The sequence below is a fragment of the Eurosta solidaginis genome, chromosome 4 (genome assembly GCF_040869045.1).
Source record: "Eurosta solidaginis isolate ZX-2024a chromosome 4, ASM4086904v1, whole genome shotgun sequence".
NCBI classification, from domain to species: domain Eukaryota; kingdom Metazoa; phylum Arthropoda; class Insecta; order Diptera; family Tephritidae; genus Eurosta; species Eurosta solidaginis.
Genome location: NC_090322.1, coordinates 268,683,980 through 268,710,207, shown reverse-complemented (window position 1 = coordinate 268,710,207; position 26,228 = coordinate 268,683,980). Strand labels below are relative to the sequence as shown.

General features: G+C 33.8%; 1 protein-coding gene across 4 annotated transcripts in view; it reads right to left on the bottom strand.

Annotated features, from left to right (window-relative positions):
• LOC137251450 (uncharacterized) overlaps positions 1–26,228 on the bottom strand; it is a 152,638-nt gene that overhangs the window by 46,586 nt on the left and 79,824 nt on the right. The window contains exon 5 of one of the 4 annotated variants that reach the window (XM_067786046.1): positions 9,476–10,926. The exons of 2 other annotated variants lie outside the window; for them this stretch is intronic. In XM_067786046.1, coding sequence (XP_067642147.1) covers positions 10,700–10,926 — 227 coding nt within the window. In that variant the 3' untranslated portion in view covers positions 9,476–10,699. Of the gene's footprint in view, positions 1–9,475; positions 10,927–17,934; positions 22,196–26,228 lie in introns of those variants that run through there. One more of the 4 variants, XM_067786045.1, reaches the window with a different exon arrangement.

The following is a 26,228-nucleotide window of genomic DNA, read 5'->3' as shown; positions in this document are numbered from 1 at the left end:
AAGTTAGGATTTCACAACAGCAGCACAAACGTTTACAAGTTCACTATCTTTACCCAGACATTCAGAACGAGTTTATAGAAATTTGTGCAAAGCACATGAGGGAAACTAATTAGATCAAGGCAAGAAAGCCAAGTATTTTGCTATTATCGTTGATGCTATGCCTGATGCTAGTCACGTTGACTACGTTCATTGTTCACTAACTCCATTTCAATTCGAAAGTAACAAATTTTACAATTCAAGAACGGTTTTTGGCTTTCGTGAATTGTCTGGCCAGAAAATCGCTGATCTAATTTGCCATACTCTAGGTAAACATGAAATACCATCAAAAGATTGTCGTGCACAAGGGTACGATAACGGCGCCAATATGAAAGGAGCTTACAACGGAGCACTACGTCACATTCTCGACAAAAACTCGAATGCTGATTACTCGTCTGTGCAACCCACAGTCTCAATTTATGTGGTGTTGATACTGCAGAATGTTGTACGACTGAAATTACTTTCTTCGGAGTTGTACAAAAATGTTTTACTATTTTCAGCAGCACTCTACAACAAAGGGACATCCTCAAAAAAAATGTACCGAGCTCTCTTCATAGTCTTTCAGACAAAAGCTAAATTTGACTGCGCAAGCATACGGCGATGTTACCGCATTCTCAAGTACATCAACAAGTTCGAATGTATCTTGCTGTCCTCAATTTAGTTCAAAATACTGACTACCATTAATGACAGAAACGTGGTCCTCCAAGCTACAGACGCCACCATAGATGTTGAGGTCCGACATCTTGACGCCTTATTAGCTGATTTGAAGTTGATCAAGAACCAATGGGAAACAATTTTAAACGTATCTTTTGCACTATACCTGTCACTGTAGCTAGTGCTGAACGTTCCTTCAGCGTCCTTTCAAGAATCAAAAACTTTCATAGATCGCGTCACGCTTTGTGTTGAATCCGTTTGGCAAGACAGTTAAATTTTGATATTATTATAAAAAATTTTCCAGCGAAAAAAGCAAGAAAAGCCGCTCTTTGATATCCGAACCTTCTATATTGAATAATTAAAATTTATAATCATCATTAAATTTATCAGAAATGTAATAAAATGTTATCAAATAACTAGAAAAGATTATTTGAAACAATATGTGGCTGTTAAAACAGAATTTTATTTCTACATTACAATAAAATAGTATAAATAGTAAATATTCTGTGTTAATTTTATTGTCAGCTCTTAGTACAAAAATCATTTAGTTGATGTGGGAAAATTTTTTTTTTGCTGTAATCCATCAATAATGATTCATGAATGAGTCGTCATTAATTCAAGTTAATCAAATGTATTAGTGGATTTTTTATAGGGGGCCCGTAATTTGTTTAGTCCCGGGCCCGGATTTTCTCTCTACGGCCCTGGTTACACTGTTAGTAACTCAAGAACGGCTGTAAAGATTTGAATGAATGAAACATAGTGGGGTGGTACCTTGAGCCAGGAAACATATGTTACTTTCTACACCGTTTCTAAGATGGTGAACAGTATGTGAACCAGGGGTGACCCTAAAAAATGTTTGTACGAAATGGGTATCAAATAAGGGGTATTAATATTAATAAGTTCTATGTGTGAACGCGTTTTCGAGATATCGACCAAAATGTGCACCAGGAGTGACCGTAGAATGTGTAAAAAAAATTCTATTGAAGAATCGTTAATAAACAAAATATTTTTATATGTATTTAATTAGCGAGCTTTGCTCATATTGCTTTATACAATGGTTTTTGTAATTGATATTAGAGAAAAATTGTAAGTTTACAAACGGCGATGGTTACTAAGACATGTTTCTGAATTTCACTTCTTCATCAGCTAGCTTTTCGGGAGCTGAGCGTTGAACTCGAATCTCCAACATTCATATCAGTGCAAACTCTGATGCCTTTAGCTGCTAAGCCATATGAATGTCCCGTTGGTAGTATTTTTCAACAAAATATCTTTATCGGCTTTTGATATACGGCCTAAACAACTTTTAAATTTTCGTCCTCTAAATGTGGGTACTTTCTCGATCTTTGGTATTCAATTGCCGCATTATTTTCCATTTTTTTCGAAAAAGTAGGCGTGGCTGTCGTTCTATTTCGACCATTATTGGTACAGACCTATTCTGGGTCAAGATAAGCCAGTAAAGAAAATTTCGTAAAGATATCTCAATTTCTACTCAATTTATTGTGTTAACGGACGGACATAACTCAATCAAAACCTTATAATACCCGCTGGGTATAAAACTATTATAATTATATTTAATGAACCCTTAATGAAAAGTGAGCCGTTTGCATTATCGTATTTATTTTGCTAATAGTATAACTTGTACAGTGCTTTATTTCAATTGAATTATTATCACAGCAATAATTACATATATATTTATACATACGTACATACATACATACATATATTTCATGTACCTATTTTTAGTCCCGATATGTCTCGAATGGCAGTCTTGCGAAACAATTTACTTTTTTTCCAGCAGTTCCACTTAAAAATTCTTTTGGAAGCTCTTCTATAATATAATCAAAAATAAACAGAGTATAAAAAAAAATTTCTTCATGCAAAATAATATAATTTTACCAGCATAAAGACGTAAGGGACGCTCGAAAAGTTAAGTGTTGTCAAGCACAGACGGAAACATAACATTACCATCGGTTATTCCACCATGTTACCATCATAAATGATTTTGTGAAAATTTATCAAGTTTGTTATTGGATTTAATCGTTTATTCTTTACACCTTAGGCTTGAAACACAATGCTCTGACACCGCGAAATAAACGCGACGAACTTCGCCTCGTCAAAAATAGAATGCCCGTAATTACATGAAGGTGAACACAATGAAAGCGAAGAGCGAAATTTACGCGACGTCATTTTGCGACGATAGATTTAATTCTATCGTCGTCGCTGGGCGATGACGACTAACATCCCAAGGCTTGCTGCTGTTCAATTTTTTTAAGTATAAAAAAAACATAATATCCAAAAACAAATTTTTTGTTTTTTTTTTACATATAATTCTTAATTTTACTGCCAAAACATGTTCAAAAAATTGGGTTGAGATATCGAAAGACGTGTTTCGGTATTATTATTAATAAACCGCCAACTATTGATTAATATTAGTAAAAACTGAAAGGTAATTAGCACAAACATTTGCTAATTTTTCTTTTTTTCAATCAATGTTTTCAACTAACCGGGTACGTGAGCTGTCAAAAATTTAAACTCATGCAAGCTTATGGAAACGTACGTAACGTGTGCCGTATACATGTAAACTGTATTTTTTAAATTAAAGGGTTATATTATTAATGTTCGCCCTCCGGATTAACACAGCTATTAACATTTTGGGCGTGTTTTAGCAGTCAAGTGCTAAAGCATAGAATTAAAAAAGTTTTAATTGTTTTCATCTTTATTTCTAAATAATAGCCACTCTGAATAAACAGCGTCAATTTCGCCCGGTATTGTGGGCGTAATTTGAAAAATGTCATCGCCCGACGCGGCGTATATCGTCGTCGCTCGGCATTGTGTTTCAAGTAGAGCTTACGATTTCTCAAACATGTTCGAGAAGAGATTTCTCGCGAGTCTCGCCTTCTCGCGAGAATCTCGAATTACTCGTAAGGCTCGAGAAATTATAGAATCTCGAGATTCGAGATTCTCGCGAAAAGCCGTGTTCTTAATTTTTCGTTGAAAAATATAATAATGCGAATAAAATTATATGTATAATAAATATGTTTTGAGTTAAATGTCATTGAAGCAATATAATCTACAAAAAAGTCACAAGTAAAAAAAAACCAAGTGTATAAATACTGTCCATACAGCGATTAAGTAAGAATGTCGAGAAGCTCGCGAGATTTACGAGCACTTCGGGACACGAGAATCTCGCGAGAAGTCGAGTTCTCGATTTCTCGGGTCGCGAAAATCTCGCTTGTGTTCGAGAAGAAATCGTAAGCTCTAGTTTCAAGCATTACAATTCTTGAATTTAAGTCTGCCGCTACATTGGCGAAGGGGGTGAGAAGAGAGTGGAAGAGTACAACAGCGTCCGTATCACGGCTGTCACGCCATGATTTTAATTTGGGACCAAAATTCGTCAAAAAAAGGACCAAATCTCCAAAAAATAGAACCAAGTTTTTATTTTATTTTATTGTGATACAAAAAATTTACAAAAGTCTCACATTCGTTGTATAATATTAAATATTAGGATGTTTCCTATATAAAATTTTACTAAATATAGCGATAGGAGACTTTGCTTTAATTCAAACTGCACAAACAGAAATAAGGTATTACATTTTCACATTTCTAGGATAAGTCTATGGCGCATAGTCATAGTCAAAATAAATAAAATAGGTTTTAAATTTGGCTTAATAACTGTGTTGTCTCTTTGCAAATTTATGAAATATAGTACTAGTTGAAATATGAGGTTAAAATTTACAACCGCCTGCTAAGTCCTAAACTGCATAATTCTGTAGTATTATTTTACAGATCTTTTGGCCAATGAATAGGGCAATTGGTCTGGCATCATTGCATTTGCAAACTGGTGTAGTATTTTCACATAAAACGCAAAAAAATTATACACGGCTATGCATTTGCTACGTCATGGCAAATACGCAACCTCAAAAACCGTAGTTTATTTTTGTTGATGCGTTGCAAACATGTTTCTTATTTTAATATAGATAAGCAAAGCTTTTATATGCTACCTATCTAATCTCATCTGCTGGCAAATCAAAATTATTTAATACTTCCGCTGGCACAATGAACTTGGAAACTTAGATTTACGGCGGAGAATTTATTCATCTTGTTGATGTTTAGTTTTGCAACAATTTGCATGGAGATTTAGATGTTAAAATGCTTTGTTTGGATTTGCGCAAATTGAAGTACTTATCAAATATGTACTTGTTTATATACTTTCTCAGACTTTCTATTTTTTTTTAAAGATTACTTTCTGTTTATATAAACAACTTTCTTAATTTAAACGAAACATAAGGAAAGCAGGAAATGGTGAACAATTTTCGCAATAATCTCCATTTTGGGACTATTTTACTATATCTGGCGGCCGCCGTGGTATGGTTGTAGCGTACTCTGCCTATATCATTCCACGAAATACGCAGAAAAAAAGTAATTTTCGGAAAACCAACTGGCGTTAAAAAAAAAACTGTTAGTAATTATCTACTGCTTAAGATACTTTTCTGTTACAACTTTCGCCGAAAGGGATTGAATTATTCCCCTTTTTCGTCCTGATATTTAAATTCAGGAGTGTCAAAGCTTTGCTGTCAAAGGAGAACAGACATATAGTATTTTAATCATGAGTAGCAACATATTGCGAGCAGCCAAAGGTACTTCTCGAAGATCTTTGCATTTCGGATATTTGAAGTTTGTCATATATTGTTATAAATCACAACACCTTTAATTCTTAATTATTACCATTGATTTCTTATGATAGTCAAACGGAAACTGAGATCCTGTGGCAAGAAGCGACGGTGTTTTAGAAAAAACCTAACAGTAAAACTTTGAGGCCGAAGAAGAGAGTTTTGTTCAAATATTACAAACCCCGGAAATAACTACGTATGTGGGTCATTATTTTACAAATCGTACGGATATGTAGAAAAAAAATTTTCACTTTTTTAAAAGACACCAAATTTATTTGTTGGAATCTTTTCGCAATTTAAGTCAACACATATATCAGGATTTCTTCGCAAATAATTTTTTTTCAGAGATCTGCATGTGCTCAGATTCGATGGGTAGACAAACTTGCCCACATTCAAAATACTATATCTTTGGTTCCGCTCGTCGTATCTTATTAATTTAATGGTATTTTGAAGGTAATAATATCACTTTATAACTGCGTTAAAAAAATATTTAATTAAAAAAAATCAAAATAAAATTACATACTGTTTTCCCCCACGAATATGTATACAATTGTAGCACGTACCTGCTGCAGGTAAATGTCAGCAAGTTGCTCGAGCTCAGGTGAGAAATTAGTTAATATCTTTTGAACTACAAAATTGTCCAACTTAAAATAAAAAGGGTTTTTAGATGAAAGTGTATCGCATATTATATATATTTTTTCGAAAATATTCGTGGGAGAAAACAGTATGTAATAATTATTTAAAAAATTTATTTTTTATTCATTATTTTGATTTTAAAAAATTAAATATTTTTTTTAACGCAGTTATGAAGTAAATATTGTTACCTTCAAAATAAAACAAAAGTTAATAAGATACGACGAGTGGAACCAACGATATAGCATTTTGAATGTGGGCAAGTTTGCTTACCCATCGAATCTGAAACATGCAGATCTCTGAAAAAAAAATTTGTTCGAGGAAATCCTGATACAGCTATTTGCTTATTTCGTGCGAACAACTTAAAAAAAACTCTGAGCCGAATCAAAATTATGAAATCTCAAAAGTTGGTCGATTTGCAAAATAATGGCCCATGTATGTGTATATGCATGTATGTACCATATGTAATTCATTTGATATTTAGCTTTGCTTGGAAATAACTACATAAACTTATATACCTACATATGTATCTGTATGTGTATTTCTAAGTGTACGTACTTGTATTTTCATTAACAATTTGCTTAGGCGTTAATTTACAAAATTTTATTCGTAACAAAAGCTCGCTTAATTTTTTTCTCTTAAAACTACAATAACTTTTATTTTTCTAGTACATACATATATACATATGTATGTAGGCATTCATTAAACCTCATTCATTTTTCACTAAATACTTTAACTATACTGGATCACAAAATTTTTCACCGAATGCCACTTACAAATTTTCGTGTAAACAGTTTTTCATTAAATAAAATTATAAATAAATAAAAAAATTTGAGGAAAGAGTCGTAATTTTAAAAAATCTGCACCGCAATTAAATTCCAATTTCTTTCACTTGATCAATTGACGGTTTTGTCGAACAATTTCTGCATAGAAATTTTTTAGTGCATTTATATTGAAAATTGTTATTTGCCAACCTTTTTTATGATTCAAGTTTATTTATCTACATGAGAATATTAGATAAGAATTACTTATGTGTGAACCTACATGCCGGTTGAGAGCTTGTTCCGAATGGCGACAGATATCAGTTAAATACATATGTACATACATATATGTAATAATCCTATATTGCTAATGTATTAAGCTCGCAATGACTTTTGAATTCAAAATCACAAAAAGCCAGCTATACAATTGTAGCAGAATAAGTGTGACAAGACAAAAATTCAAATTTAGGTACATTAGATTATTGAATACATAATCACCCTTATCGCGAGTTTTATTTTCACCCGAAAATATTCAGTTTTTGTTCACCCAGAGGGTGGCGAAACAATTTTTCGTGTTCGAAAAAGATTTCACCTTATCGGCAACGCTTTGTTCGGGCGAAATGAATAGCGGGGAAACCCAAATTTATTCACTTATATTTTACAGGCGAACGAGAGAAAAACAATCACCCTTATCGCGAGTTTTATTTTCACCCAAAAATATTCACAGTTTTTGTTCACCCTATCGCAGAGGGTGGCGAAACAATTTTTCATGTTCGAAAAAGATTTCACCTTATCGGCAACTCTTTGTTCGGGCGAAATGAACAGCGGGGAAACCAAAATTTGTTCACTTATATTTTACAGGCGAACGAGAGGAAAACAAAATGTAATTAATTTTTTGTTTTGAAATTTGATACTCTTATAATTATATGTACTTTTATTATTAGAAATAAATCAATAAATAATGCACAATCGGAAAAGTGAAATTCCTGTGTTGCTAAGTATGTAAATTCTAGTTTTTCACAACGTATCAGTCGGCCAAGTTATCCATTGTGGACATAGCAACGGTTCCAAAATGTTGATCACCTCATTGAAACAAGATTACCTAAGACCCACTTCATGGTTCTTTCCAACGCGTTTTCCCTATGCGAAAAAAACGAAGACATTTACCCAACTTTACAATTGGTGGAACTCCAAATTTTTGCTTCAATGGTGGCAAGGAGTTGGTAAGAATAACTAGCAAATATTAGAATGCCAGCTTGTTTAGCCTGTAATATTGGCGAAGGCTAATTGAAAAAGGCTAATTCAAAAGTGCTGAAAATAGTAATTTTTAGCTTACAGTGAATCATTTAGCTCCAAAGGGTTAGAACTGTCCCTTAATTGCCTCCGAATCGCTTTCACATATATATTTGCCTGGTGCTCAATCAATACCAACCTAAGTGCAATACTAAACATTATTTTATAAATTTTTTATTTATATTTTTGTTGTATTTTAAGGAAATATATGCTTGGTTACAAAATTTACACAATTGTATGTAAATTATTTGTTCACTACCAATTCGCAATAGAGCATCAGCTGTTTCGAAGTGAACTTTTGTTCGCCCGAAATTGCCGATAGGCGGAAAAAGTTCACCCGAACAAAAGAAGTGAAGGCGAACACTTTTCCGCGTGAACTTCCCGATAAGGGTGAATATGCACATAAGTAATTTTTTGTTTAGAAATTTGATATTATAGTTATATGTGCTTTTATTATTAGGAGTAAATCAATAAGTACTGCTTGACAAGATGATCGGGAAAAAGTGCCGGAGCAGCTTACTTTATGTTTAAATATCATCGGTCCACCTGTTAAGAGTGAAGCTGAGTGGAAAAAAGTAAAATTCCTTTATTGCTAAGTATTTAAATTCTTTTTTTATGACAACGTATCTTTTTCTTGGTATGGAATGACAAAAGAGATTTGTACGAAAGGCGTTTAAAAATGCAATTTATGCGAAGGGGGCAGGAGGCGGGCCTAACATCCTACAACTCCTAGTATTCCGAACTTTGTATAAAAATCGTGTGCAGTTTGACGTTGCTCTTTTAAAGACGCCCAAGTTATCCATTGTGGACAAAGCAACGGTTCCAAAATGTTCAGCACCTCTGAAAGTACCTCACTGAATCAAGATTGGCTAAGACCCACCTCATGGTCCTTTCCAACGCCTTTTTGATGTCCTCCCTCTGCGAAAAAACGAAGACATGGGTTCAACTTTACAATTGTTGGAACTGCAAATTTTTGCTTCAATGGTGGCAAGGAGTTATTAAGAATATCTAGCAAGTATTTGAATGCCGGCTTGCCTGTATGACTACATACATACTCCAGCCTGTATTATTGCCGAAAACTAATTGAAAAAAGTCACTTTTTTCTGAAAATAACTTACAGTGGATCACTTAGCTCCAAAGGGTTAAAGCAGTCCCTTAATTGCCTCCGAATCGCTTTCACATTTATGTATATTCTCCTCGTGCTCAATCAACACCAACCTAAGTGCAATAATAAACATTTTTTTATACATTTTATATCTCTATTTTTGCTGCCTTTCAACGAAATATTTGCTTGTTTACAAAATTTACAAAATTGCAAGTAAATTATTTGTTCACTGCTAATTCACAATAGAGCATCAGCTGTTTGGAAGTGAACTTTTGTTCGCCCGAAATTGCCGATAGGCGGAAAAAGTTCACCCGAACAAAAAAGTGAAGGCGAACAATTTTCCGTGTGAACTTCGCGATAAGGGTGAATATATTGTTAAACATAATTGGCGATTTCAGAGCACAATATTTTTATTGATACGTCGAAAACATGTTAAGTCAGAGGAGTGATAGAACTTTTGTTTTATGAACGGCGAGCTGAGTCAACTGTCAATTGGATAACTATCCTTAAATTTTAAGGAAAATTACTTCCTAAATTAGTTTTTACACCGTTATATTAAGAGGACACATTTTATTCATAACCAACACTTTAAAATGTCAAAGGATTGCCGGACAGACGAAAAAACTCGATGAGCAAATGTAGCGAAAAATATTTCTGCTCAGTAATTTGATGTTAAATTCCAACCGTTTCAACGGTATATTCAGAAAGTTATCCTTCAACGACTGCTCAACATTTGCGTTTCCTGAAAGCGCCCAATATCAAATTCAAAAGTAGAAAATTTCCAAAGTATAACGGATGTGACGACTGCTACGCAGCGTATCTGGCCTTTATTATTAAAACCGATCTGCTGTCAGTTTCTCCCTTGTCCGCGAAGTAAGTGACGTATTTTATTTGCTTAAGCCATAAGCCGATTTTTAAAGAAACAGCGAAGTAATAGGAGCGTTCAGCAAACACAATTTTTATTGATAAGAAATTTTGTTACATGGACAGCGTTGTTCAGCAAAGTCCCACATGAAATAATTATCCTTAAATTTTAAGGAAATGGACTTAAATGGAAGAATAATAGAACTCCAGCTAATGCTGTTGACAATCTTAAAATTATCTCGTATGATTTAGCGACAATAGCTGATCAAAATATAACGAACATCAATAAAAAATTTCTACTGAATACCGAATTCAATATTGTTATCGATTCACAATATACCGATCACGAAAATCGTTAAAAAGGTGATTGAATTCCACTACAGGCGGTAGTTATTTTTTTTTTTACTAAACTATAATTGTTTGTTGTTGTAGTATAAACGAGTTGTATATAGCAGTCAGTCTAGGAAACAAAAGCTAAAAAGTACAAATAAAGAGGTTTTGCAAACAAACCTTTCTTAAAAAATGTAACGAACTGTATAATGTAGTTATGATGTATGTATATTTTTTTTTTATAAGAGCATAAAAAAAGCACAAGAACCAGAGAAAGGTGTAATAACGCCTTTAAAATGGCGGCCTTCCTTTCTGCCGCATTCGTCATAGCGTCGTAGTACATCCGATTTAACTCAAATCCGTCTTATTGTCGGCCCCGTAAAGAATACAGATACTTTTCGTTTGAACTTCTCCATCGTTGGTTCATGATCGGATTCTTCGCTTCCGTAACCATCACTGTCGTCGTCCTCACCGAAGATAATAGTTCGTGTGTGTTGCTGCACCGGTTCCTTTCCTTCAGATTCACAGAAACCAGGATTTAATATTATATTCGGTATTAATTCTATGCTCTCCCAACCATCTGCGAATTATATAGGCCGGCGATAAACAAATTTTTTTATGAGAATTTAAGAGTGTGAATGAATTGATGTAATTTTGTTAAATGATAAGTGTATTCGTTTTTGTTTTTGTTTTGCACACATTGAATTCGATCGAGCAAGAAGAGAAGAAATAGAGAAGAGATAGAATTAGAGAAGAAATAAAAGTATTTTTGAAAATTTAATAAATGTTATTAAGGAAATTTGTTTAAGTTTTTTTCATGGTGTGTGTTAGGCGATTATCAGAGCTCGGATTTGCATGATGAATGATATGCAAATTGATATATGTATGTAAAATTTATGTCTTCAAAAAAATTTGCTAAACTATTTCTGGAAAATGAAGAGGAAATCTGTTCATTCACAAGCTTATAGAAATTTTCAAAAGGGTGTCTGCACTATATTATGGTGTTCGTCGGGATTCGTATAGGGTCTTTTCAGAATGTTGTCCACCTCAAGGCCCAGTTAGGCATAAGGCATCGAGTCTCGAAGATCTTTTGCAATCCTGGGATACCGGTATATTTCGGAATTATCCAGAGACTGTTAATTTTGAATTAAAAAATTAAAAAATAATCATGTAAAACATGCACATATGAGTAGTTAAACAAAAACAAGTCAGTCTAATGTTTTAAAAACAATTTAATACAAGTTTTGTAAACAAACAAAAAATTAGTTTCGTTTTAAACATAAATAAATGATTTGCGTTGAACATGTGTTACATATGAAAACACTTCATTTTAAAAAATGCCCTAAACATATTAGAGCATCTTACGGATCGTATGAAAGGCTGATAGCATAATATACACCGTTTATAAATGTACACCACGAGATCCACCGGATACACCGGATACAAAAATATCTTTTTTCTTTGAAATCAGATAATTGAGATTTGTAACATCTAAAAAAGGTAGTTTTTTAACCAACATAATCCCAGGATTTCGGGATGGAAAAGTGGCTCGGGAATACCGGGATTAGGGATCGAGATTTTCGGAACTCGATGCCTTAGTTGGGAATATATTCGGAATAATTTCGTACTTTTTTTTTCGTGTAGTTGGAAATTGCTTCTGCATTGTTTAAGAATTATAGGTTTATAATGCCTTGAAGCTCGGCATGGAACATTCAAGTTTACTTCGTTCAAAAGAAATGGGTTTGAAATCGATCCATTTAAAAGTCTAGCCATAAATAGTACACCTAGCATTTCTCTACGACTTGCAAGGGTAGGAAGATTTATTAGTTTTAATCGATTAATGTAGGGAGGAAGATTATACGGAGAGTCCCATTAAATATTTCTCAAGGCGAAAAGTAAAAACTGTTTTTGAATTGATTCGAGTCTATCCACATGAACTTGATAACGCGGATTCCAAATTATCGATCCATATTCTAATATCGGCCTCACCAATGATGTAAAAAGGGTTTTTGTAACGTAAGTATCACTAAATTCTTTTGCCCATCTTTTCACAAATGCTAAAACTCCTCTCGCTTTATTGACTGTGGCATTAATATGAGGGTTGAAACTAAGTTTGCAATTCATTGTAACTCCCAAGTCGACAAAAACATCAACACTTTCCAGAGTTTGGCCATTAATTGTGTAGGAAGCTGGTTGTATGTTCCCACGTGAAAAACACATGGATTTACGTATGATTTTTAATAATCGGGGATTGCCCATATTGCTTTTTTTAAATGTATGAAAACATTTATTTGAAGCAATTTTTTTTTTAATTTTATAATTTATTTAATAATTTGGGAAAAATTTAAACAACGTGACATCAGGACGGACAAGGCGACAGCTGTTTCGATTATACCTTGTAAATCTCTTCAAAGCCTTTTCTCCCGGGAGTGGGAGTCGAACTCGCACCCCTACGATAGTTGAAATGGTTGTAAACGCATTCAGCTACGTCATGCCTGTTGTGAAGTCTTTCCCAATTGCCTTCTTTTTGCATATTTTAATCTTTTACACATTGCATACTTCGTATGCAATTTATGTGTTAAAGCTATGCTTGGTACGGCGGTTTTCAAAGAAACTTTGGTTTTGTTGCTGTTTTCGTTCTATTTATAGAACTACAACGAATTAACCAATTTTGTCTGTTTGTATGATTTTTAATAATCGGGGATTGCCCATATTGCTTTTTTTAAATGTATGAAAACATTTATTTGAAGCAATTTTTTTTTTAATTTTATAATTTATTTAATAATTTGGGAAAAATTTAAACAACGTGACATCAGGACGGACAAGGCGACAGCTGTTTCGATTATACCTTGTAAATCTCTTCAAAGCCTTTTCTCCCGGGAGTGGGAGTCGAACTCGCACCCCTACGATAGTTGAAATGGTTGTAAACGCATTCAGCTACGTCATGCCTGTTGTGAAGTCTTTCCCAATTGCCTTCTTTTTGCATATTTTAATCTTTTACACATTGCATACTTCGTATGCAATTATGTGTTAAATCTATGCTTGGTACGGCGGTTTTCAAAGAAACTTTGATTTTGTTGCTGTTTTCGTTCTATTTATAGAACTACAACGAATTAACCAATTTTGTCTTTTGTATGATTTTTAATAATCGGGGATTGCCCATATTGCTTTTTTTAAATGTATGAAAACATTTATTTGAAGCAATTTTTTTTTAATTTTATAATTTATTTAATAATTTGGGAAAAATTTAAACAACGTGACATCAGGACGGACAAGGCGACAGCTGTTTCGATTATACCTTGTAAATCTTTCAAAGCCTTTTCTCCCGGGAGTGGGAGTCGAAGTCGCACCCCTACGATAGTTGAAATGGTTGTAAACGCATTCAGCTACGTCATGCCTGTTGTGAAGTCTTTCCCAATTGCCTTCTTTTTGCATATTTTAATCTTTTACACATTGCATACTTCGTATGCAATTATGTGTTAAAGCTATGCTTGGTACGGCGGTTTTCAAAGAAACTTTGGTTTTGTTGCTGTTTTCGTTCTATTTATAGAACTACAACGAATTAACCAATTTTGTCTGTTTGTATGATTTTTAATAATCGGGGATTGGATTTACATTTTTCTATGTTGAGAGGCATAAAATTCGCATTACACCAAGTAACTAAACGATTTAAATCCGTCTGGAGTACAGAACGTTCTTCAACCGACGCTTAAAAAGTTTTACGTCGTCGGCATACATTAAAATTTTAGAATATTTTATAGTTGTGGAAACATCGTTTATAAAGATCAAAAACAGAATAGGACCGAGATGGCTGCCCTGAGGCACACCGGAGGGAACATCGATGACATTCGAACAAATGTTTTTTTTTTCTTTTTTGTTTTCTTTATTGATGGCGTATTTTAAAAATAATACAATGTTTCTCGAAAAAAATAAATTTTGTATGAGAAGATAGCTTAACATGTATGCCTATTTGCTTCCTACGCTGTCAACTGCGTTAAGTACACTAGTTTACATTTTTAAAAATGACTCTTTGAGTTCTACCGCAAAGATAGGAGGAGATCCAGCGAGTTAAGCCAGGTTGAAAACCAAGCAATTCGAGTTTATAAACAAGTAATGAGTGGCGTACTTTGTCCAACGCTTTGCTGAAATCAGTGTATATAACGTCGGTATGATGATTGTTTCTAAACCCATTAAAGACGTGAGTTGTAAATTCAAGCAAATTGGTTGTGGTTGATTTGGCTCTATAAAAGCCATGCTGAGAACTATCTATCAATGTAGAAATCGAAAATGTAAGGTGATTAGTAACGATTGCTTCGAAAAGCTTAGGGATAGCGGAGATCTTTGCTATTCCACGATAGTTTTCAATAGACGACTTGCTTCCTTTTTTATGGAGTGGGATAAGAAAAGATTCCTTCCAAGCCGTCGGGAAAATGCCATTTTTTAAAGAGAGGTTAAAGAGATCAGTAAGGAGCTGGTAAATTTTCCGCACATTTTTTAAGAAAACATGTTGGGATCTAATCGGGACCGTATTTGAAGGATTCTTTTAGGGTCTTTAGATGTAGTAGAACATCTTCAGGCAACAAATATGGGGCATATATTAAGTTACTAGAATGGAGCTCATACGGATAATTTGTAGGTGAATCAACCACAGCAGAGTAATTAGTGTGAAAGAATTGAGCGAAGAAGTTTGCAGTCTCGTAAATATTTTCGAATGACTTTGGTATCATTCTGTATCAAATTCGAAACCTTTTCGTAATGATGTAGAAACTAGTAAGGATTTCGTAAACGCTTTCGTAAACGCTTTGGAACTTTATCAGAACTACGTCGGCAATAGTTTAGGACCATTTCAGTTTAATTTCTATATCGTCGAGTTATCCGTTTGTTATCGATAGCGACACTTTCATCAACTTATCGCTTTGTAATTGAATTGTTATTGTCGAGTCATCGGGTTGTATTTGGTCTTATCTTGTTATCGAGGGGTAATCGATGCTTTATTGACATCATGAACTATTTTTGGTATCTGTTTAATAACAAACCTATGTGTCGTCAACAACGTTGCTATATATAACAAACCGATAAAACATCGATAATGCTGATTACAATCCGATAACTCCTCGATAACAATTGTCATTAACACAACACCACTCATATCATACATAATTATTCATAACTGAAAGTCGTATAAAACTTTTGAATGAAAGCAAACTTCACAGAGTAACTTTAAATAGTTTACAGAGTTATCACGGGGCACGAAGCTAAACTAGTTCTTAGTAAAATCGTTGTATCCATTCTTAATGTAAAAAAACATGCAAAAATATTCATGAAATATGCACCAGATATTTAAATGTGCAAATATGCCAGAGCTATCCCTGATATGTATATATCATATATATTAACCTTTCTCACACATAACGAATTTGTACCTTGTTCTACGATCTCAAACAAAAATATGCATTTGCATACGAATCCGACCTCTGGTGATGATAAATGTGTGTGCAAAAAGTTGAGTGACTGAAGTTTGTACGATACAATTAACATATATGAAATACACTAAGCTATGTAAAAGCAAACACAGGTGAAGCTTTATTTGCCTAATTGATAGGGATGAATCGATACTACTAATATCCCTATCCACGGTTAGTTCGTACATTTCGCACCGCTATACCTGAACATTTATTGAATACCCTTTCAAACCCTAAAATTTTTCTTATCGAAATCTTAGCTCATATAGCATAAATCTGACTTCTATACTTTGTACTTAATAAAAGTTCAAAAGCGTTTCCAAACAATTCTGAACAATTTAAAATAAAAAAAGATAATGCAGTTTAGTAGCTCATTTAAATTCTGGCCGACGAATTGCAACTTCTAAGTAGTTTAAAAGTGGCCCTTGTTAGGTTAGGTTGAACTGGCTGAGTCCATAGGGTTACTAGAAGTTTCTTAACGACCAACTGAAAACCCTATCAGAAACCTGGACCTAGATTAAAAAATAACTCAGTCTTCTTGGTAAATACAAGAAGCTTTATAGGAACTTTGCCACTTGCTGCTTCTAGATCTGACAGCTATATCACTCCTAGTAGCTGGAGCATCTGTTTGGAAAGCGCATGTCACGCGCACAGATTGTGCTCGATCGTTTCCTCCTCCAACCCGCACTTCCTACAAATGCTATCACTGACCAAGTCTAATTTAAAGGCATGTGACGCCAGAAGGCAGTGTCCAGTCAAAATATCCATCATGAGCCTACAGCTCCCTCTTTTCAATGATAAGAGTAAATGTTAGTATAAGGTTGTAAGACCTGCACATGATCTTCGACATTTTGCAGCCCCGCGCTCGGTTTTACGTCTTTCCTGCTTGGTTTATTATGTGCAGCTCTCTGCTTTTTTTAATCTCTCCCAACCTCATTGCAACGTCTCCGTTACAAGCTTCGAGCGATGCCCCCTTCGATTTTTCATTTCCATCTATTCTCATATGCCCAGACCCACAACTCTAACACACTTTTAGATATTGTGCTAAGAAGTTGTAGCCTTAATTGCTGTTTGGCTGTCAATGTAAAAATTGTTCCGGCTGCAGTTTAAGCTATTTTCCTTCAGTGTTTCTACTGCTTTAGTCATGCTAACTACTTCCACCTGAATAATGCTGCAGTGATCTTGCAGCTTGTAGGATTTATTTATTTCCGGATCTGCGCAGTATACCGCATATCCTACTCCTTCAATTAATTTGGAACGTTCATTCGCTTACATTTATTCGAATTCTTTTCCTTATTATTCGAGTAGCGCGTACCGCACTATTCGAATAGTGCGTCCGAACGAATAGTAAAATTTAAAAAAATCTTGGTTATCTTACGCACATCGCTTGAACATACATATGAGTATGCAGATGTACATATACGATTTTACTATTCGAATAGTTCGGTACGCGCTATTCGAATAATAAGGAAAGGAATTCGAATAAATGTAAGCGAATAAACGAATAAAAAGTTCGAATAAATATTATTCGAATTACGAGAACCTGGCGAATAAAAGGGTTTATTATTCGAATAATTTTTATTCGAATAGTCCCACCCCTATTATTTACACATCTGTCAGCTTCTCTGTAGTCTTTGCGATACATATGACTAATATTCCCCGCCTTTGGTAGGAAAACGCTACGAGCAGTTCTTCAAGAGTGCGGTGCATGATTCAGTCTTATGAACTCGTCGGATATTGATTTCAAGTCATTCCACGATTGCACTATTCGATATTTGTAGCATGGCAGGGAATATACCATCTGGTCTCGGTGATCTAAACTAAAGTATTCACAAAAATGGATTACTTTATTTAAATTTTGGAATGTTTTCAGCAACTTCTGTAAATTCCTATAAGCTGCAACCTTTTTGAAAGAATCAAAATGCGTTTCGAAAATTAATTGCAAGTTTTATGCAATTGAAAAGTATGCCATTTTGTGCTCTGCGCGTTACAGGCATATCAAACCCCGCGTTCCAATGGACAGTGATCCAGATCCAAATAAAAATTTAACATGCAAGTGCATCAAATTGATCCTTATGGATCACATGCGTGGAACGCGAGAAATATTGAAATTTTCCACCTCGATAACTTTGCGTCACATTCGTTAAAGATACAAGTGGATCTGTATGAAAAGTAAAAATTTATTATTTCATTAAACAAAATTGTGATTCCATTATATTTTTGTGTGAAGTGGCCATTAATTTGTCTCAAAGCAGATATTTACAGCATGGCGCAACGATACAAGGTGGCAGCATGGAACAGCTGATTATAAACTTTTTTTATTTGATTTGATACATCAACTTCCTGCGCAGTATGATTTTGACATTTGTCCATCGAATTTACAAAAACAAAGTACATGGAATTTTTATTTATGTTTGTAGGTATGTCACCATGCTGCCACCTGTATCATTCCGCTATGATTTACAGCTTTAAATTTTGTTTCGACTTCCACACGAATAATTAATTGTAACAAAAAATTAAAGCAATCTGTAAAAACACTGAAAATAATTTCAACAAAATGATTTGTTTAATTTTCTCCTACGATATAGAACGTTTTAGCTTTTCAATAGCAAACATGAAATTATAAAATAATAAACATTTACAAGTAGGCGATTTTAAATTATATTTTGTGTAAATGAAGTGTGATATAAATATTATTTTAACATTTTATAACTTACAACAACAATAAAAACATTGATAACAATAGATAGAAAGAACAACACCAAGAACGACATTAATAAAACTCACGTCTATTTATTCAAACATATTTACAGATTAAGTATTGAATATAAATTTTAAATTTCATATTTGGCACAAACACTTACACATATATTCATGAAAGTACATATGTATGCATGTAGTATAGTAATTGTATGTAGGTATGTATATTACGAGCGAAAAAAGTGTATGTATAGTAAAAATACTTAATTTGGAATTTGCTTTTATAAGTAGATATTTTTTGTATGACGAAGCTAGTGCCTATTGAATTGAAATTTAACTACTCGTGTTGATTGTCTATTTGTTTCTCTGTGGTTTCGTTTATTTATCTAAGGAATAATTTTAAGTTTTATTTTTATTATTAAAAAAAAATTCTTTTAGCTTACACTAAATAATTTTGGAGTCATTTTAATATTACGTTTCATGTTAATATGCTCGTACATTTGTATTAGGGCTCCCAAAACTATTCGATCAGTCGAACATTTCGATTTTCCGATTTTGTACGTTTATTGATGGAATTTCGAATAATTGGTTTGCTTAAAGTAATCGAATAAACGCAACTCAACGGTGAATTTTGGGCTATTTTGAGTTCCTTCCGAAACTATCTACGGATCAAATCGAAACCCTTTCCGCATCAACTCTTTACCATCTCCTTTAAAGCCTATTTCAATACAATTTCTAGACTGTTTTCGGTATAGTTTCTGGATTTATTCGGCATATTTTGGCAAAATCGGAATCTCTAGCAGATTTTTTCAAGTATGTTATTGGGGCTGTAACGGGACGGTGCTTATAATTTGTATTCTCTTACAGAAACAAACACACACTGAAAGGAATAATTTTTAAACAGATAGGTACCTAGTATCTACATTAACTGGTAATCATGGTGACGTAGACCACATATTCTCCTACCGTGCATCAATTGCCATGAATCGTCGAAAGTCAGACTGATTGTCGGTGGCGTATGTATGTACAGTGTACACAATTTACTTGTCATAGTAAGTATCCTGCATAAAATTGAGCTTAAGCTCATAGTGGAAGCACGTGAGTCACGGAGTTCATGCATAAGCTTCAACTCTGCCTCGATTTTGTATGCATTGAGAGGGAGATATTACAATGAACACGAGCTCAAAGTGATAAAACTCGGAACTTTACTTTATTTTGCTGGTGAAGCTTGAAGTTCAACTATGAGCCACTTATGTCGTTATTTCAAACCAATTTTTCAAGTATTTAAGACCTGCTACAACAGTATTTCACTGTTAACTTTGTCGCTTATTCGACTAATCGTTACTGAATGATTATTAGGTTTTCAAAATCGAAGTTCGATTTTGTATGAAGTGTTCAAACAAAAAAAAATTACGTATACGCCATGCATCTACCACATATATCTTCTTTGTTTTATCGTTACGATAATTAACGAAATGATTTTGTTTCGTTTTCTGCCATATCAAAACGAAATCAAATCGTTTATGTTGATTATTAATTTCAAACTATGCTGGCAAAGCTGATTGATGGCGGAGTCATTAAAGGTGAAAGCATTAGCCAAGCTGATTGCAACTTTTCTCATGAATTTTGACAGTACGAACATTTCTCAGAGTATTTTTGACATTACCACCAACGAATTACACAAACAAATTACATAGAGTTTGTGTGTATGTCCGCTCGCTGTTACCACCTTACGGCTTCACCATGGCTATAGCATTGCCAGCACAATTCAAACATAAAGCATAAAGTATCACGTTTTTGTTAACGTTTTTAACGTTAACGAAAGCTTTTCGTTTCGGTTAAAAACGAGATACAATTTATCTTGATAATTTCTTTATCGATAATATTTCGAAGCGTTTCAACGGAAACGGTGGAAATTTTTTGATAAACGATTAGCTTAACGTTAAGGTGGATCCCTGGTTTTATCTTTATTAATATGATCGATAAGTATTTAACTCTAAGAGTGGTATATCTAAAATATGGTGTCCCCAAGTGAAATTTTACGAACTTTGGGATTCTAGTGAGAAAATCGGAAATAAGCGTACAAAACTTTCGGGAAGATCAATCTTTTGGTAAAAATTTCATAACATGGTCAAATATATACGTTTTTTACAATATTTAGGAACCTGTTGTTGTTTTATTAACGATAAAGACACACCCCGAAGGCTTTGGGGAGTGTTGTTGATGTTGATGGTCCTTTGCCGGATATAGATCCGGTACGAACGATTAATATGACCACAGTAAATCTTCTAGGCCATCTCGACCTCCTAGTTCTATGAGGAACTTGGGGTCGCCAGAGCCTCGCCTGCTAAATATATGTATGATACACTCATATTTGCAACAGGTTTCCCCACGCGTAGGTGGAGTTGACAATTGGGTTGCGGAAGCCTTTGTATTGCGCTAATCAACCACTTGAATCCCTTATCAACTCTTTGAATCCTTTTAGCTTCAAAAATAAAGTGGACTTCTGCAGTTTTCCAACTTGCTTTCCTGACCTTTATACGATGAAATGTACCGCTCAAAATCGACCGAGTTGTCAGGAGTGACAATCGGCTTCCATTAGAGCTTTGAACACCGATTTCTGTATCCGAAAGGATGCATCAACTGTCCCTAAATCGAACCGAAACAGTCTCGAAATGATTTTGAAGTTTCCCTGAAATGATACCTAAAATAACGCGGAAGCGATTCTGAGAATGTTCCGAACTGTTTCCGATATAATCTCGAAATGATTCTGAAGTGATCTTGTAACTGTCAAAAATGGTTTCTAAATGGTGTTTAATAATCCGGAAGAGATCCCGAAATTGTTCTTAATTGGTTCCGATATAATCTCGAAATATTAACGAAAGGGTGCCGAAGTAGTCCAAAACGGCCCAAAAATATATGAAAGAATTCCATCATGATGTGTCCACTTTTAACTGAATCATCTGTTACGTCTTTCTTATAGAAAAAGACAATAAGTTCATGTTTTATTGTATAATCGATGTGCCCTTGTTTCAAGTGGAAAATTTACAAATCCAACTAAGCGATCTTTTATTAATCACTTGTAGTTCTAAATCTGATGTGCAATTATCATAATGCTGGATAACTATTAGTTACTATACTAACTAATCAAAATAATTGTAATTGCACGTCTTTATATTGAGTTCCTTAATTAAATTTAATAAGCTTAAAAATGAAACAACTAACCACTTAATTAAATTTAATAAGCTTAAAAATGAAACAACTAACCAAAATTGGCAAAACGAAAACATACAGCATTAGGTAGTTACGATAAAAAAAATTGTAAAAAAAGTAATAACAAAAGCACAAACTAAATCACACACGATTTAAAAATAACAAATTAAGCCATAACAACAACATTAAAATTGCGTTCAGCATCTGCATTATTACGATTTGCTAAAGCACTATTGGTGTTTGTTGTGTAATTTGTTGTATTGCTAGTGGTGGTGTTGTTGCTACTTGTGTTTGGATTATCTGTATTATGATCATGATCAGTACCGGCTTGCGATGATTGATAACATTCTTTCGATAAAACTATACATAATCCAATTGCTAATATCACAAGAGTTCCAAGTACAACACTGACGGCAATTATCCATATGCGCGGATCGAAATTATCTAAGTCGGGTTGTATAAGGCGTATTAAATCTATATAAGAAAGAAAATGATATGAAAAAAAGAACAGAAGGAAAGATACATGGAAAGGCCAGGTTACAAATAATAACACGGAACTAAATAGTTAATAGTACTCGGTAAGATGAACAAGAAATGATAGCAAGAAAGTACATAATTACATTTCGAAATTATTTAATTAGTTAGCATACGTAGTTACATATATGTAGGAGATACATAAATTGTATGTATGCATGTATGTATGTGTATTTGCATATGAGTATGTGTGGGAAAAAGATTATAGACACATTTACAATTGGCAACTTATACCAATTTCACACAGAAACTTAATTGAACCACAATTTCATTTAACGAAATTGTTAAGTTTTCCTTTGCTCACATGGCTACTTGCTTCATTAAGCGAACATCTTTTAGCAGCCCCAAAAATATATTATGCTTTTACAAAGAATAGTTAAAATAGATAGCAGCCGTTTCCCCTTTAACTATAAAGGCAAACAAAATAAAATGCATGCGCAACTACTCATAGATGTTTCCTAACCTAAAAAATGTGTATTTTTGAAAAAGCCATATTATCTTTTGCTGCAAATGTAGCGAAAAAAAATTTTTTTATTTTTCGGTGTTTTTTTATTATTCGTAAATTATTGAAAATAATTTATCATTGTGGATAAGACAAGTGTGATAACTTCTGCATAGACGTCAAAATTACAAATGTAATGGATCACCTGATTTTTTATTATTGACTATTGCTGTCCCATTCTGTATCTCTTTCTATCACCTGCTGAAGATAGCCGGCATAATGCGCCGCCATATTGAACACCCTGTCAAAACGCTGCCAAAATGCTTAAAAGTAGCCATATTGAACATCCTGTCAGGCAGTTGACGGATAAGATATCATACTTGTTTTATCCACAATGTAACTTATTTTTTATTGTCATTTGTTATATTAACAATAAAATCCGAGCCATCAGATTTTTGACTGCATTAGGCATTCAATAAAGCAAAAATGAGTTAATTAGGAATTTGTACTTTGTATGGAATATTGAGTTTAATAAGGGCTTTAATGTAAAACATTTATTAATTATTTCATTAACACTCTGCGTGAAATTGGTATTATATATTATTCTGCATACATTGGAAGCTCAGTATTATTTAAAAAAATAGCAATTCACAAGCTCTCCTATTCGTCGTATATGCTATGATTTGAAAGCTCTCATATATGCTTTTTTGGTTCTTCCTCATAAAAAATGTGAGTAAAACAAGTAAGGAAGGCTAAGTTCTGGTGTAACCGAACATTATATACTCAGCTGAGAGCTTTGGAGACAAAATAAGGGAAAATCACCATTTAGAAAAATGAACCTAGGGTAACCCTGGAATGTGTTTGTATGACATGGGTATTAAATGGAAGGTACTAAAGAGTATTTTAAAGGGAGTGGGCCATAGTTCTATACGTGGACGCCATTTCGGGATATCGCCATAAAGGTGGACCAAGGGTGATTCTAGAATGTATTTGTACGATACGGGTATCAAAGTCAAGGTATTAATGAGGGTTTTAAAAGGGAGTGGCCCCTAGTCGTATATGTGCAGGCGTTTTCGAGATATCGACCAAAATGTGGACCAGGGTGACCCAGAACATCATCTGTCGGGTACCGCTAATTTATTTATATATACAATACCACGAACAGTATTGCGGTAATGATTCCAAGGGCTTTTGATTTCGCCCTGAAGAACTTTTACAATTTCCTCTAATTAATAATGTAGGTGTCACACCCATTTTACACAGTTTTTTTTAAAGTTATGTACACTTTGCGTCAAAAAAATAAACCAATCACAATCTTTCATCCTTTTTTTCGTATTTGGTATAGAATTATGGCATTTTTTTCATTTTTCGAAATTTTCGATCTCGAAAAAGTGGGCGTGGTCATAGTCGGATTTCGTCCATTTTTAATACCAAGATAAAGTGAGTTCAGATAAGTACGTGAACTAAGTTTAGTAAAGATATATCGATTTTTGTTCAAGTTATCGTGTTAACGGCCGAGCGGAAGGGCACACGGTCGACTGTTTATAAAAACTGGGCGTGGCTTCAACCGATTTCGCCCATTTTCACAAAAAACAGTTATCATTATAGAAGCAATGCCCCTACCAAATTGCACATGGATTGGTAAATTTTTGTTTGACTTATGGCATTAAAAATATTCTAGACAAATTAAATGAAAAAGGGCGGAGCCACGCCCATTTTGAAATTTTCTTTTCTTTTTGTATTTTGTTGCACTATATCATTACTCATGGCACAACGATACAAGGTGGCAGCATGGAACAGCTGATTATAAACTTTTTTTATTTGATTTGATACATCAACTTCTGGTGCAGTACGATTTTGACATTTGCCCATCGAATTTACAAAAACAAAGTACATGGTAATTTTATTTATGTTTGTAGGTATGTCACCATGCTGCCACCTTGTATCATTCAGCTACTATCATTACTGGAGTTGAATTTTGATATAATTTATTTATATACTGTAAAGATATTAAATTTTTTGTTAAAATTTGACTTTAAAAAAAATTTTTTTTTAAAGTGGGCGTAACGTGTGGAAGTAACGTTCCTGCCAAACTTCATCATAATATCTTCAACGACTGCCAAATTACAGCTTGCAAAACTTTTTAAATTACCTTCTTTTAAAAGTGGGCGGTGCCACGCTCATTGTCCAAAATTTTAGTAATTTTATATTCTGCGTCATAAGGTCAACCCACCTACCAAGTTTCATCGCTTTATCCGTCTTTGGTAATGAATTATCGCACTTTTTCGGTTTTTCGAAATTTTCGGGGTACCGTTATGCGAACAAAGTTAATATACTCTGTGAGCTCTGCTCAGCTGAGTATAAAAATTGTATGCAGCAGCCAATGTATATGAAATTTTTACTAACGAGTTACACTAACTCAGTTTCGACATCCCTAACGTGATGACAATTTTATTGGGTCTAAATGGAAATTGGCTTATGACTTTTAAAAGTACCTAAATATTCTTCTATTATTGTTATTAAATTAACGAATATCGATAGGGAATTGTTATTGAAAATCGAAATCGTCATATTTATCGATTCGTTATATAACGATACCATTTCCATACGAACGCTATAAAAATTACACAATTGCAGTAGCGTTATTCACTAATATTTGCCGATTTTTAAAATCGATATTTATACCAAAGTCAATTATTGGTTGCATTGTCGATTGAGTGATTCACTATCTTGATTTTAAAACCACGTATTAAGTATCTATTCATTTTGAAAAAGTGGTTTCTCTGGTAACTAAATGTCAAAATTTACGAAAAGTTCAAACAGGAATTGAGAAAAACAATGCAGGAGTCGACTTTTAAAGAATGCAACAGAAACAATAAGAGACCTTGTGAATATTCTCTATGAATATGCAGCTAAGGGTTAAGGCACTAAAAGTTGCTTTGAGCCTTGGGATAGAAGTGCCATTCGATTCTGGTTTTATGCGGATTTGAGATAAATAAAAATAAATATTTAATTAATCTCTTTCAAATTTATTTGCCTAGCTCAAAATTATTCCATGATGTTAATGACTGTACAAACCAACAGTTACAACATCATTTGGCCTTAAGTCCAATGATCACACATTCAATTGAAGCTATGACTGATCATAACGTCAAATGATTACAACGTAACAACAATATTGACATTAAAACCATCCTGCGTTTTCGAAATAGTCATAAAGTCAACTTTTTTTTTCAATTATTTTGCTCCGCACTTCCCCGTATTAAAATGTTAACTGTTTCGCTATGTCTTTGTTTATCTCAGTGAAAAGAACTTTTTTTTTTTAATTTTCAGATACGGCGCTCCTTTCTCTATTTATTTGGTACCATTGTAGTGAAAAATCTGAAAAAAATGACCCAGTGAGGATCTCTCTGAGATAAAATGAACTTATTCCGAAAAAACTTTAGAGAATTTTCGCGCGCGTCGCTACTTTTTTCCCATTCTGATTTTATTGATGTGCAAAATGAGAATACACTGGAACAGTGTGGGTTT